At 40.8% G+C, this 15077-nt stretch overlaps 1 protein-coding gene across 1 annotated transcript in view; it reads right to left on the reverse strand.

Moving 5' to 3' along the window:
* The window catches only part of UBA6 (ubiquitin like modifier activating enzyme 6), a 147272-nt gene that overhangs the window by 93628 nt on the left and 38567 nt on the right, over nucleotides 1–15077 (reverse strand). Inside the window, exon 7 of the mRNA XM_042781213.1 lies at nucleotides 9105–9185. Within this exon, the coding sequence (XP_042637147.1) occupies nucleotides 9105–9185 (81 nt within the window). The remainder of the gene's footprint in view (nucleotides 1–9104; nucleotides 9186–15077) is intronic.

Consider the following 15077-nt stretch of genomic DNA (forward strand, 5'->3'; position numbering starts at 1 on the left):
TACAGACACTGTACAAAAAAAAAACTGGCTGATGTTCACCTATTTCAGTAGGTGGCATGAGATCAAGAACCAAGGGTATTGAAGGAAGTAGTTAAAGCTGCACAGAAGGAACTGGCAAAAAATATGGCTTCAGAAATTGATGGAATACCCATTGAAATGTTTGAACAAATGGATGCCACACTGGAAGTACTTACTTGTCTATGCCAAGAAATTTGGAAGACAGCTACCTAGCCAATTGACTAGAAGAGATCTATATTTGTACCCATTTCAAAGAAAAGTGATCCCACAGAATGTGGAAATTATTGAGCAGTATCAATAACAACACACACAAGTAAAATTCTGCTGAAGATAATTAAAAAACGGTTGCAGCAGTATAATGATAGGGAACTTCCACAAATGTAAACTGGATTCAGAAGAGGACATGGAACAAGGGATAGCATTGCTGATGTCAGCTGGATCTTGGCTGAAAGCAAAGAATACCAGAAAGATGTTTACTTGTGTTTTACAGACTGTGCAAAAGCCTTTTGACTGTGTGGATCATACCAAATTAAGGATAACACTGAGAAGATTGGGAATTCTGAAACACTTAAATTGTGCTCATGAGGAACCTGCACATACACCAAGAAGCTGTCATTCAAACAGACAAGAAGATCCTGCATGGTTTAAAATCAGGAAGGGTGTGTGTCAGGGTTATATAGTGCCTAAGGCACTTGACTGCTAAACAGAAGGCTGGCGGTTCAAACCTACCAGCCACTCCTTGGAAGGAAGATGGGGCAATCTACTTCCATAGTGATACTGCCTGGGAAACCCAAGGAGGGGTCGCGATGAGTCAGGTCCAACTTGATGGCACATAACAACAACAACAACAACAACATTCAATTTGAATGCTGAGGAAATAATCTGAGAAGCTAGACTATGTGAAGAAGAATGCAGCATCAGGATCGGAGGAAGACTCATTCCTGCAATATGCAGACAACACAACCTTGCTTGCTGAAAGTAAAGATGACTTGAAGCACTTACTGATGAAGATTAAAGACTACAGTCTGCAGTGTTGATCACACCTCAATATAAAGAAAATGCAAACCCTCACAACTGGACCAATAAGCAGCATCATGATAAATGCAGAAAAGACTGAAGCTGTCAAAGATTTCACAACTTGGATCCATAACCAACATCCATGGAAGCAGCAGTCAAGAAATAAACTGTCATACTGCACTGAGCAAATGTGCTGCAAAAGACCTCTTTAAAGTGCTGAAGCAAAGATGCCTCTTTGAAGACTAAGATGAACCTAACCCAAGCCATGGTATTTTCAATAGCCTCACATGCATGTGAAAGCTGGACAATAAATAAGCAAGACCAAAGTATCTTTTTGCTATACTTATACAATTTGTATGCTGAGCAAATAATCTGAGAAGCTTGACTGTATGAAAAAGAATGCAGCATAAGGTTTGGATGAAGACTCATTAACAACCGACTATATGTTGACAACACAACCTTGCTTGTTGAAAGTGAAGACTTGCTGCACTAACAGATGAAGATCAAAGACCTTCAGTACAGATTACATCTCAATATAAAGAAAACAAAAACCCTCACAACTAGATCAACAGGCAACATCATGATAAATGGGGAAAAGATTGAAGTTCTTAAGGATTTTATTTTACTTGGATCCACAATCAATGCCCATGGAAGCAGCAGTCAAGAAATCAAACAATGTATTGTGTTGGGCAAATCTGTTGCTAAAGACCTCTTTAAAGTGTTAAACAGGAAAGTCACTTTGAAGACTAAGTAAGGTACACCTAACTTAAGCCATGGTATTTTCAATTGTCTCACAGGCATGCAAAAGCTGGACAATGAACAAGGAAGACTGAAGAAGAATTGATGCCTCTGAATTATGGTGTTGGTAAAGAATATTGAATATACCAAGGATGGGCAGAAGAACAAACAAATATGTCCTGTATGGAAGTATAGCTGGAATGCTCCTTAGAAGCAAGGAAGGCGAGATTTTGCCTCTTTTACTTCAGTTATGTTGTCAGGAGGGACTAGTTCCCGAAGAAGGAAATCATGCTTAGTAAAGGAGACTGTTGTAAAGGTGATGGTCAGAGAAAAAGAGGCAGGCCCTCAATGAGATGAATTGTCACAGTGTCTGTTAACAATGGGCTACCACGATTATGAAGATGGTGCAGGACTAGGCAGCATTTTTTCTATTATACACAGAGTCACTATGAGTTGGAACTGAGTTGGTGCATTTTCAGTTTCTTAATATTGTCCTTCGATGCAGAATTGTTTTTCAATTTTGATGAAGGTCAGTTTATGCTTTGTCTTGTTATTCATGCTTTTGGTATTTTGTCTAAGAACTCATTACTTAAAAAAAAAAGATGGTGAAGCTTTACACTTAGGTTTTCTTCTGGGAGTTTTACAGTTTTCAGCTCTTATATTTAGGTCATTGTTGCATTTTGAGTTAATTTTTGCATACAGTGTGAGGCAATAGTCCAACTGCACTCTTTTGCATACCAAGATCCAGTTATTGAAGAGTGTTAGGAGGACAGCCTGCTGAAGCCCCTCCAACCTTCACCTGACGCCTAATCTGGAGACCTGTGCCCAGAATATCCTCTCATAATGCAAGTTAAGAATTTAGCCTCCCACTATCCTGTTTTTTAATTCCTTATCAGGGTAACTCCTTCCCTGTTAAAGGTTTATTAAGTACCACTTTGTTCTGCTTACATGTATCATCAAATGGCAACAGCCAACCCTATTGTATCTGTTCTCAGTGGAGGGGGTATAGGGTCTTTCAAGTGCAAAATGTTGGCTGTGGGAAGAGACCTTCTGGCTAAGAATGAGGGAGGCAATATTCAATACTGAAGCTGTCACTTGCTCTCTTTCTTCTGTATGTGAGTAAAGCAATATTCTGTGCGATGGATGGTGATTTCAGACCTTGGTTTGAAAGTTTGACATAGTGAGAAGAAAGGCTAACAAGTACATCATCGCATGGTGGAGGTGCAGGGGCTCATCCATCCAACCAACTCAGGATGGTGCTGGCTCTCTGGGAGATAATGGACTGATAAGAGAACTGGCTTTCCTCTGGCCACATGGGGATAAGTAGAAGGTAGCTATCTCCTTTTTCAGCAGGGATAAGATGTTTTAAGGGGAGAAAGCAGAGAAGGAGTGGATCCTAAGAACAGGCTAGCTATACCCTGACTTCTGGCTGCTCTCACCTGGCTCCTGGCTGCTCATGTATTCCTGTCCATCACCTCCTCCCACAGTATCTCAGGGGTTCCAGAAGATGCTCAAAAGGAATTTGAAGGCCTTGTGAAAGGAGCTTTGTTCAGTGTGGGCTACTTGCACATTCTAAATGGGACCTGTTTTCACACACTGTGTAACTCACCATAAAAACCAAAATTAAACTCCTGCTGTCAAATCAATTCTGACTCACAGTGACCCCCTTTGGGTTTCTGAGGTGGTAAATCTTTATGGAAGTAGATTGTCTGGTCTTCCTTCGGTGGAGTGGCTGGTGAATTTGAACCACCAACCGATTAGCAGTCAAGTGTCTTAGGCACTATGCCACCAGAGCTCCTTAGTGGAACTATTAAAACAAGGTCTTTATTTGAGAGCTGTAGGACAGTTGAAGGACAGATATGGGCAGAAGCTGAAGTAGTCTAATACAGGCTGGGTGGTGCATTTGTTTCAAGAGAGATACCTCTAACTGAATGCACAGTCTAGGGAAGCTCACCACTGACTCCTTGTTACAATGTGCTTTCATTCGGATTAAACAGGAACATCAGACAGAAACACAAGACCAATGGTACTTTTGGTTTGGATTGCTAGAAGCCTAGAACAGTATTCTCAGCTACTGGGGATTTCTCCAAAAGTAAAATCCCCTGGAAAACTGACTATGAAGCCATCAACAGGACTTTGGAAAAAGGCCACTGACATCGGGCTTTAGGACCCTACTCCTGAAACTGACATGGATGATACTGTTCTGTCTCAGACGACAAAGGAGCCTTTCAGGCACCAGGGCCCTCCTTAATGGAAAATATTCCTGTCCTTGTTGTCTTCTGGTAAGATGATAGGAGAGGCAGTGAAGAAAGTCCACCACAATATTCTGCTTTTCTGGGGTGGAAATGACAAGGTGGTGTTAGCCATTTCTACCGACAGAGGCCCATGCAGACCGAAACTCACAAATAAGAATCTTCACCAGAATGGTCAAAAGGGAAAGGAAAGCATGAGACCAACCGACAAAGCAATGTAATTCTGGTTGCTGAAATGAAAGAGAAGGTAGAAATCGATGGAATAACCACATCCATCAAACCCTGTTGAGTGGAAGGAAGTCCCTCCTTTAAGTTAGGGATGAAATCTCTGATCCAAGTCATAAAAGAACAAGAAAAAGAGGGCTCACAGGGCTGGGGGAATTTAGAATTCCATACAGTAGTTCTGTGTCCCTAGGTACAATCCAGGGAAGGGAGATGTATGGGTTACTAAGGCTTCTCTGTGTTCCAATCAGGACAATACAGAAGACAATTCTGATCATATGCTCGGTGAATCAGACAATAAGGATGATCTCTCTCACTTTCCCCATAAACTTACCCCCTGTAAAAAGAATAATTAGGGTAGGGCCAAGGTCTTTAGGTCCCCTGCAGGCTTTTTGGTTCTATGTCCCTTATAAAGGTGAATGAGGAATCAGGAGGAATTCAGATACTTATGTGACTACTAGATACTGGGGCCCAAGTGACCATCATATTGGGCACTTGTTATGGCAAGGGGAAGCTGGTGGCACTGAAAGGTTTTGGAGCAGGTGTGCTGACCCATGGCAGGGAAGTGTGCATGTGCTTGTGGGTTGGGTCTTTTGGTACACCAGTGATCATGGTTCCTACCACTGAGTAAATCACAGGTATTGACATTTTAGCTGCTTATGGCACAGAACATCACTGCTATCTGCGAGGAATATGCCCCCTCAGAGCAAAGAATCAGAGCCATAACAGTAGAGCATACCCACTTCCATCAACCAAACAAGTTACCTAAGCTCTGTCAGGTTATTCAACAGAAGTAGTATCACATTTCAGGCAGAGAAAAGGACTGATTCAGAACTTGCTACAAAGAGGGTGCTGTGTACCACTCTATCATAAACTTACACCAGTAAGTTTAACAGCGCAGTGTGGCCTGTAAAAAAGGCCTTGGGAGCTCAGAGGCTGACAGTGGAGTACTGCAGACTTAATGCTGAGATACCACCCTTAGCCCCTGGAAGTGCCAGACATTACTGTGGTCACCAAGATGATATGAGCCCATATAGGAGACTAAACCAAAACTCACTGCTATTGAGTTGATTCCGACTCACAGTGACTGTGGTAGTTACAGTGTGTGTCAACATGGCTGGGCCATGACTTTGAGTAGCTTGGCAACTGAATGCAGTTATTCCCTGTGATAAGATCAGATGTGGTGTAATCAATTCCATGGTGGATAAGCAAGCAGCTAATTGTTGCCTTCAGAGCGTGGCCTGCTTCCAGTATATGTGGGGAAGTTTTGAGGAAGGACTCTAGCTTTTTGGCATATCTGGATCTTGCATTTGGCCAACTGTTCACCTTTAGTTTCTGGACTTGAACCAGTGGACTGCCGTGTTGTGCTGATCTTGGGATTGTTTCTGGAATTGAATTAGTGTCCTGCTGTGTTGCCTACCAATCTTAGGACTGTGCCATTTTACCTGCTGACCTTGGGTTTGTCAGCCTCAGCAACCAAAAGATGCCTGAGTTAGGAGATGCCTCCAGGTCCAGTGAGTCTGAAACAAACGGCAGAGTTGAAGCCCAAGGTCAAGGGCTTGCCCAGACTCTAGAGCTGGCACTCTGAATTTGGACTTCTAGTATCTAAATTGTTAAGAGGATAAAATCCACTTGTATTTCTATTATAGCAGCACTAGAGAGCCAAGACAGAGACCCTTTAGCAGAGAGTAGAAATGTCCCATAAGGTTTCCAAGGCTGTAAATCTTTACGGAAGCTTTCTCCTGCTGAGTGGCTGGTGGGTTTGAATCTCTAACCTTCTGGTTAGCAGCCAAATGCTTTAACCACTACAACATCAGGTGTCCCCTTCACAGGAGACTAGTATACTACTGCTATTGATTTGGTTAGTGCATTTTTCTCCATCCCTTTGTGGGATGATCGGGACCAATTTGTGTTCACATGGAATGGCTAATGGTATACCTTTATTGTACTTTTAGGGGGATATCTTCATGTCACCAGTGAGTATGTCTAGACATGCAGTAAGCCCAATTACCCCGAGAAACACTTGTCATCCATTATATTGATGACATCTTTATCGTAGGCCTGACTAAGGAACAAGTTGAACAGGCCTTTCAAAAGGTCATGGACATTATGACAAATGGACATGTAGACTACCTGAAGCAGCAACTAGGTACACCCACCTTAAATGACAGCTTTTAATCTACTATTGGGCTTCAATGGAAACTGAACATTTGACCAGTGAAGCTTCTTATATGACTTTGTAAGATCAGAGCTGACCATCTTTATGTGGGTACTTGCTAATCTCACTAATAAAATAGACCAAGTTAATTGCTGACTGGAAATGGTACATTTAGAAGCAAACCTAGGAGGGACACCAGGGAGTTGGTTCCATGAATAATTAACTGCCTTATCTGAGGGAGTTGATGACCTACAGGGGACTAAGTGGCTCAGGGGAGAACTGTTTCTGAGATGTTCCACTTGATAGCATGGCTTGGTTCATAGATAGATCTGCAAAACTCAAAACTGACAGTGTCCACTGGGCTGCTGCAGCCATCTGTCCTAAGGATGGCTATATTCTGACTGAGACTGAAGAGGGACATTCTGCTCAATGGGCTGAACTATGTCACTGAGCACAGTCATGAATGCTATGTAGGACACTCCGACCACAACTTCCTTTTGTATCTTTACAGACTCATGGACTGTTGCAAATGGTCTGCTCATATAGTCTGATGCTGGCAAGACTAATTCATGAAATATCAAGGACTCCCCTGTATGGAGGCAAAGTCTGTGGTAGCTGCTTGCAAGCCTGGGAAGGGAACATTTTCATCATTCATATTGAAGTCCATGGCAAAGGACCATTTGAAACAGAACATAAATAGAATTCCCCTGCTAATTAAGCTTGTATCTAGCAAGCTGCCACAACTGTCTTTTGGGCCTATCACCAGACAGAACGTGGAATCTCAAACCAGATGCAAGACTGAATCAGTTCATAAAAAAGAGATTGAAACCAGAGATACCATACAGTCCAGTGACTCCTGTCAGCAAGTGTAGCTGTGTAATGTAAAGAACTGGGTCACATTACCTGAGGAATCAGATCTTCAAGAGAATGGCAGATTGACCACGTTGGATCTCTAGTTCCTAGATATGGATTTTAGTGGTGCTTTATCACTGTAGAAAGGAGCCCTGGTGGTTTAGTAGTTAAGTGCTTGGCTGCTAACCAAGAGCTCAGTGGTTTGAACTAACAGCTGCTATGTGGAAGAAAGAAGTAGTAGTCTGCTTGTGTAAAGATTTCATAGGACTGGAAACCCTACAGGGCGATTTTTAAGAAGTTCATTGGTTCATTTAACAAATATTCACTGAGTACCTACTATGTAGTAGACACAGCTATAGTCACTAGGAATGTATTAGTGAACAGAATAGATAGCCTCATGAAAATTACCTTCTAACAGCCAAGATGTACAATAAACAAATACATGATGTTTTCAAATAGACAATACCAATCTCTGTGCATCATGTAGTTGATGATACTATCATTGCAGCCTCGGAGAAACACTTCCCCATACATTCAAATAACTAAGAAGACTTCAACCAGCTCAAGGTACTTCATTTACAGCACAACTAACCCAGCAATGAGTGCATTTCAATAGCAAAAGATGGGCCTTCCAGGCTCCCTATAACTCTCAGGCAAACAAGGCAACAGAATGCTGGAAAATGGACTACTCAAGCAACAATTATGCAAAGACTACCAAAAAAGACAACTCGCTGGATGGTATTCCTCTCACAAAGGCCATTTGTGACATCAAACACCTCAGTCTGGCAAAAGTGAAATACAGCACTGCAATATTTGCTGGGAAATATTGAGCTTGGAGGGAGTGGAGGACCAGGTAGTTACCTGATTAGGCTATGCCTGAGAAATCCCAATCTTAGTACATACCCAATTGTTCTTTATTTTTCTCACTGGAACACATTTTCTGAGAGTGGTTTATAGTCTCACTGTAGTGTTCTCAGCAATGGGAGCTCCATAGTCAAATTTGGAGGTGATATCACCCTCAGGCTCCCACCTCTTTCCTGTGAGACCCCACGGAAAAGGGAGAAGGTTGACAAATGCCAAGGCCTATAGTTGCTTTGGTCAACCTCAACCCCTGACCCCCTGGCATGGGTAGGTAGTATCAGGCTATGTAAGTCTGTTTAAGATATGACTTCTCTCTGAGTTGAATGACTAGGGCCAAAAAGTCTGGGTCAAACAAGAGAAATGTATCTCATTAGTTAGAGATCTAGTCAAATGTCATCTCCTAAGTAGGGACTTCCCTGACCTTCCACTCTAAAAGAATTAGTGCTGGCCTCCCTACGTTATCCAGATATGATGCTACACTTTTATTCTGCACTTTTTTTTTCTTCATAGGACTTAAACTATATGAAAACAACATGCATTTATTCACTTATTTATTGCACACCTTTGCTATTAGAAAGTAATTTTCATGAGGATGGGGTTATTTGTTTGTTCTGTGCACTAATGCATTCCTAGTGATTAGAACAGTGTCTACTCAATGAATGTTTGTTAAATGAACAAATGAACCTTTGGAAAATCATTATCAGGCCATGTTTAAAGTTAGATGATAAATTCAGTGTTAACCACTTTCCATTCCAAACTTTAATTCTTCCTAACTTTTGACAATCTGCCTATAAACTAAATTTAGATTTGTTTTTAAAAGACAGAAAATAAATATGATACCAAAATCAAAGAGAAAAGTACTATAGGGATTGTACTTACGTAGAAGGGGCTTCTTATATAACCCACTGAATAGCTACAGGTTTGGGTAGTGAAACTGTCCTTGTTCTTTTGCTTAACTACAAGTCATTATTAAACAATACCTTTACCTTAATTGGAGGGCAATGAGAACGGCAAAAGTCATTAATCTTCTTCTGCAATGGAAGTTTGATCTCAGTCAACACTACACACTGTTGAGAAGAATGTAAGAAATTAAAGAAAATTTGTAATTACTTAGGTAAGAAAAAGCATCCAAATCAGAAGTATATAAGTATGCATTATGTTAAAATACATTGTTTTACCTGTTTTTTAAAAAAATTCTGTTGTATTCCATTCTAAGATTAATATTTCAGAAGTACAGAATAGCAAAATCAAATGCACAGGGGAAAAACATACTATATTAAATTGTCATTACAGACTTCATAAACAGAAACAAATCTTACTATCTTATATGATATTTATATATTTCAATGTATTGGGGATTTTTTCCTTAAAATCAGTTACTGCAATGGGAATACTAACCTAGATCTCAGATTATTTTCATGCTAGTTTTAAAGGTTATCACTAATCTGTCAGTCTGTTGTACTGTGTGGCTTGCATGCTGCTGTGATTTTGGAAGGTATACCAGCAGTATGTCAAAACTCAGAGTCACCCCAAGGTAGAGTCAGTGGACCTTTCAGACTAAGACAGACTAGGGAAAAGAACATGGTGGCCTACTTCTGAAAAACCTGGTCACTGAAAACCTCATGAATAGCAGAAGAACAGTATCTGATACAGTGCTGGAAGATGAGCCATTTAGGTTGGAAGGTCCTCAAAATACAACTGAGGAAGAGCTACCTCCTCAAAGTAAAGTGACATGGATGGAGCAAAGCTTTTGGAAACTTCATTTATGATGTGGTATGACTCAAAATAAGAAGAAACAGCTGCAAACATCCATTAATAATTGGAACCTGGGATGCATGAAATAAGAATCTAGGAAAACCGAAAGTCATCAAAATGAAATAGAACACATAAAGATTGAGATCCTAGGCATTAATGAGCTGAAATCAACTGGTACTGGTCATTTTTAAGACAATCATATGGTTTACTATGCCATCAATGAAAACTGAAGAGGAATGGTGTCATATTCATCATCAAAAAGAACATTAAGTACAATGCTGACACTGATAGGATAATATCCCTACTCATTATAAGGAAGACCAGTTAATTTAACTATTATCCAAATTTACACACCAATCACTAATGTCAAATATGAAGAAACTGAACATTTTTACCAACTTACGTAGTCTGAAATTGATCAAATATACAATCAAGATGCACTGATAATCACTGATGAGTAGGAGCTCTGTTGGCATAGTGCTTAAGACATTTGACTGCTAACCAGAAGGCTAGTGGTTCAAACCCACCAGCCACTCCTTGGAAGGAAGACTGGGCAATCTACTTTTGTAGTGATACTGCCTTGGAAACCCAAGGCAGGGCCGCTATGAGTTGGATCTGACTTGATGGCAGTGAGTGGAGGATGAAAAACAATGTAAATAAAGAAGAAGGATCTGAGGTTGGAAAATATGGTCTTAGTGATTAAAAAAAAAAAAAAAAGGCACCAGAAATTGCATGACAGCATTTTGCAAGACCAATGACTTATTCATTGCAAATCCTTTTTTTCAACGACATAAACAGCAACTAGATACCTGGACCTTGCCAGATAGAATACACAAGAATCAAAACAACTGTATCTGTCAAAAGAGACTATGGAGAAGCTCAATATCATCAGTCAAAATAAGACCAGAAGCGACTGTAGGACAGACCATCAATTGCTCATATGGAAGTTCAAGATGAAGCAGGAGAAATTTAAAACAAGACCACGAAAGCCAAAGTATGGTCTCGAGTATATCCCACCTGAATTTAGTGACCAGCTCAGCAACAGATTAGACACAGTAAACACTAATAACTGAAGACCAGACAAACCGTGGGATGACATCCAGGACATCATACAAGAAGAAAACAAAAGATGATTAAAAAGAGAGGAAAGAAGATCAAGATGGATGTCAAATGGTACTCTTAATTGTTCTAAAATACAGACTGAAAAAAAAAACTCCCCAAACCAAACCCACTGCCATCAAGTTGATCCTGACTCACAGCAATACCCACTGGGTTTCTGAAGCAGTAAATCTTTATGGAAGTAGATTGCCCCGTCTTCCTTCTGCAGGGTGGCTGATGGGTTTGAACTGCCAACCTTCTGGTTAGCAGTCAAATGCCTTAGGCAGGCATCACCAGAGCTCTGCAAATATAGACTAACTAATGCAAAAGGAAGACATGATAAAGTAAAAGAGCTGAACAGATTTCAAAGAGTCACTCAAGAAGACAAAGTAAAGTATCATAATGAAATGTGAAAAGAATTGGAGTTAACCAGTTTAAGCCTTGAGTTACAGTATTAAAGGATTCTAGGGACAAAATATTGAATGACACAGAAAGCATCAAAAGAAGATGGAAGGAATGCACAGAGGCACTGCACCAAAAACAACTTGTCTACATTCAGCCATTTTAGGAGGTAGCATAAGATCAAGTACCGATGGTATTGAGGAAAAAGTCCAGCTCCACAGAAGGCAATGACAAAAAACAAGCTTCAGGAATTTACAAAATACCAATTGAAATGTTTCAACAAATGGATACTGCACTGGAGGTGCTCATCTGTCTGTGCCAAGAAATTTGGAAGACAGCAATCTGGCAAACAGACTGGTAGAGATCCATATTTGTGCCCATTCCAAAGAAAGGTGATTTACTAGAATGTAGAAATTATTGAACAGCAGTATTAATATCACCTGCAACTAAAGTTTTGCTGAAAATAACTCAAAAATAGTTGTAGCATTACATCAATAGGAAACTGCTAGAAATTCAAGCCAGATTCAGAAGAGGACATGGAACACCTAATTGTTGTTGTTGTATGTGCCATCAAGTCGGACCAGACTCATACCGACCCCTCCTTGAGTTTCCGAGGCAGTATCACTATGGAAGTAGATTGCCCCATCTTCCTTCCGAGGAGTGGCTGGTGGGTTTGAACCGCCAGCCTCCTGGTTAGCAGTCAACCACTACGCTACCAGAGAACACATAATACCATTCCTGAAATCAGATAGATCTTGGCTGAAAGCAGAGAATACCAAAAAGTGTTTTATTGACTATGCAAATGCATTTGAGTGTGTGGATGACAACAAATTATGGATAACATTGAGAAAAATGAGAATTCCAGAACACTTAATTATGCTCATGAGGAACCTGTACATAGACCAAGAGGTTGTTGTTTGAACAGAACAAGGGATCCTAAATGATTTAAAATCAGGAAGGGCACGTGTCAGGGTTGTATCCTTTCACCATACTTAATTCAATCTGTATGCTGAGCAAATAATCCGAGAAGCTGGATTATATGAAGAATGCTCATTAACAACAAGTAATATGCAGATGATACAACCTTGCTTGCCGAAAGTGAACACGACTTGAAACACTTACTGATGAAGATCAAAGATGATATTCTTCATAATACATTATACCTGAACATAAAGAAAATGAAAATTTGTACAACTGGACAAATAAGCAACATCACTATAAATGGAGAAAAGACTGAAGTTGTCACTGACATTTTACCTGGATAAACAATTAACATCAATGGAAGCAACAGTTAAGAAATCAGACATTGTATCACACTGGACAAATCTTCAAGACCTCTTTAAAGTGTTAAAGAACATAGAAGAAACTTTGAATACTAAGATGCACCTGAGGCAAGCCATGTAGTTTCAACTGCCTCATCCATATGTGAAAGATGAACAATGGAAAAGAAGACCAAAGAAGAGTTGATGCCTCTGGTTTATAGTGTAGATGAATACTGGAAATATCATGGACTGCCAGAAGAATGAACAAATTTGTCCTGAAATAAGGGGAATGCTCCTTAGAAGTGAGAATGGCCATGACTTTGGTCATGTTGTGAAAAGGGACTAGTCCCTGGAGAAGGACATCATGCTTGATAAAGTGTGGGGTTAGAGAAAAATGGGAAGACCCTCAATGAGACAGACTGACACAGTGGCTGTTAACTCTGGGCTGAAGTATAGCAAGGATTCTGAGGATAGCACAGGACTGGGCAGTGTTTCATTCTATTGTACATAGGGTTGCTATGAGTCAGAGCCAACTCGATGGCATCTAACAACATACATCCTCCTGGATCAAACTGTACTGCAGCTCTTGGGAGTTGCTGGGACTTAAGTCTAGTTATAGATCTTGAAGCAAAAATGGGTAATGTGGTGAGTCCTGGAGACTCCTAAGGAATCTGCATCAGGTGGTGCCCCAGGTGCTATCTTAGACAAAGACTCTTCAGGCACAGCTGGGTTAATCTTATTAGGCAAGAATGGAAGGGATAATCATTTTACTGGGGAGGGTGATGTGATAGTTAAGGTTGTGTGTCAACTTGGCTAGACCACGGTTCTAAGTTGTTTAAGCAGCTGTGATATAGTTATCCCCATGAGCTCTGATGTAATAGAATCATTTCCATGATGAGATGTTTTATGAATAGGCAATCAGTTGATGGTGAGTTTCCTCAGCAGGGTGTGGTGTATCTCTCTCTATTGTTTTTGTTAGGTGCTGTCAAGCTGTCTTTGACTCATAGCGACCCTATGCACAGCAGAACGAAATACCACTCAGTCCTGAGCCAGCTCCATCATTCTTGCTATATTTGAGCCCATCACCGCTGCCACCATGTCAATCCATCTCGTCGAGGGCCTTCCCCTCTTTCATCGACCCTCCACCTTACCAAGCATGACATCCTTCTCCAGGGAATGGTCCCTTCTGACAACATGACCGAAGTATGTGAGACAAAGTCTTCTTATTCATTGTCTTCCTTATTCATTGTCCAGCTCTCACATGCATATGAGGTGACTGAAAATCAGGCACACCTTAGTCCACAAAGAGACATCTTTGTTCTTCAGCACTTGGAAGAGGTCCTTATATCTCTTTCTACATGTATATATATGTGGACAGACATATACATATATACATGTATACATATATACAGGAGTTTTGGTGAAGTAGTGCCTAAGGCATTTGACTGCTAATCAGAAGGCTGGCGGTTCAAACCCACCAGCCACTCCTTGGAAGAAAGGTTGGGCAATCTACTTCCCCAGTGATACCACTTTGGAAACCCAAGGAGGGGTCGCTATGAGTTGGATCTTACTCAATCATGGTGAGGTTTGTTTTTTTTTAATACCTATATACAGAGAGAGATGTCTTGGGAAAATTCTCTGGCTTTCTGCTGGATCTGGATCCTGCATCTTGCTAATCATCATCCATTTTTTAAGAGGTGAACCACTGGTCTGCTGTATTACCTGCTGATCTTCAGACTGTTGCCTTCGTAGCCTGTGAGCCAACAATCTGTTATTTTACCTGCCAATCTTGGATTTATCATCTGCCGAAGCCAGCAACCTATTTTACTGCCTGCTGATCTTGAGCTTGTCAGCCCCTGCAGCTGCATGAGTATGAACTTGGGGTCTGCCAACCGCTACAACTGTGTGAGCCACTTCTCTGAGATAAATGTCTCTCTCTCCATATATATATAAGTTTTACTGGTTTTCCTTCTCTAGAGACCTGTACCTAAGACAGGTGGTTTAGCAAAGGAGGAATCTCTTCAGATGGGAGTAAGAGCGGCTTCTTTTGGCAGGAGTGATTCAACGGAATTTAGGAGCTTGATGTCCTCAACTTCCTCATTATGTGCCCATATGTCCCAATCCCAAGATTAAGGATTCCACTTCTTCCCCATCAATGCCATCATTTTAACTTCAGACACCATTAAAGGTTGGGAACTCAACTGGCATTCTAATTCAGACATTCTTACAATAAGACTTTGAGTTTGGTTTTCAGCAGTATTAGCTCTGTTACTGTTAAGAACTAAGGCTCTCTTTCAGGGCACAAGTGGCAACTTTCAGGTCTTGTATGTGACATTTGAGATATGACTATGCGGTGTAGTAAATTACTTAGTGTGGCTTTTCTACCCATAAGTCTTTGTAAACTCCAAGGTGGGAATTGCTATTAGCAACTGAGGAGATCCT

The sequence above is a fragment of the Orycteropus afer genome, unplaced genomic scaffold (genome assembly GCF_000298275.1).
Source record: "Orycteropus afer afer isolate SDZICR_OR568_19922 unplaced genomic scaffold, OryAfe1.0 scaffold00098, whole genome shotgun sequence".
NCBI classification, from domain to species: domain Eukaryota; kingdom Metazoa; phylum Chordata; class Mammalia; order Tubulidentata; family Orycteropodidae; genus Orycteropus; species Orycteropus afer.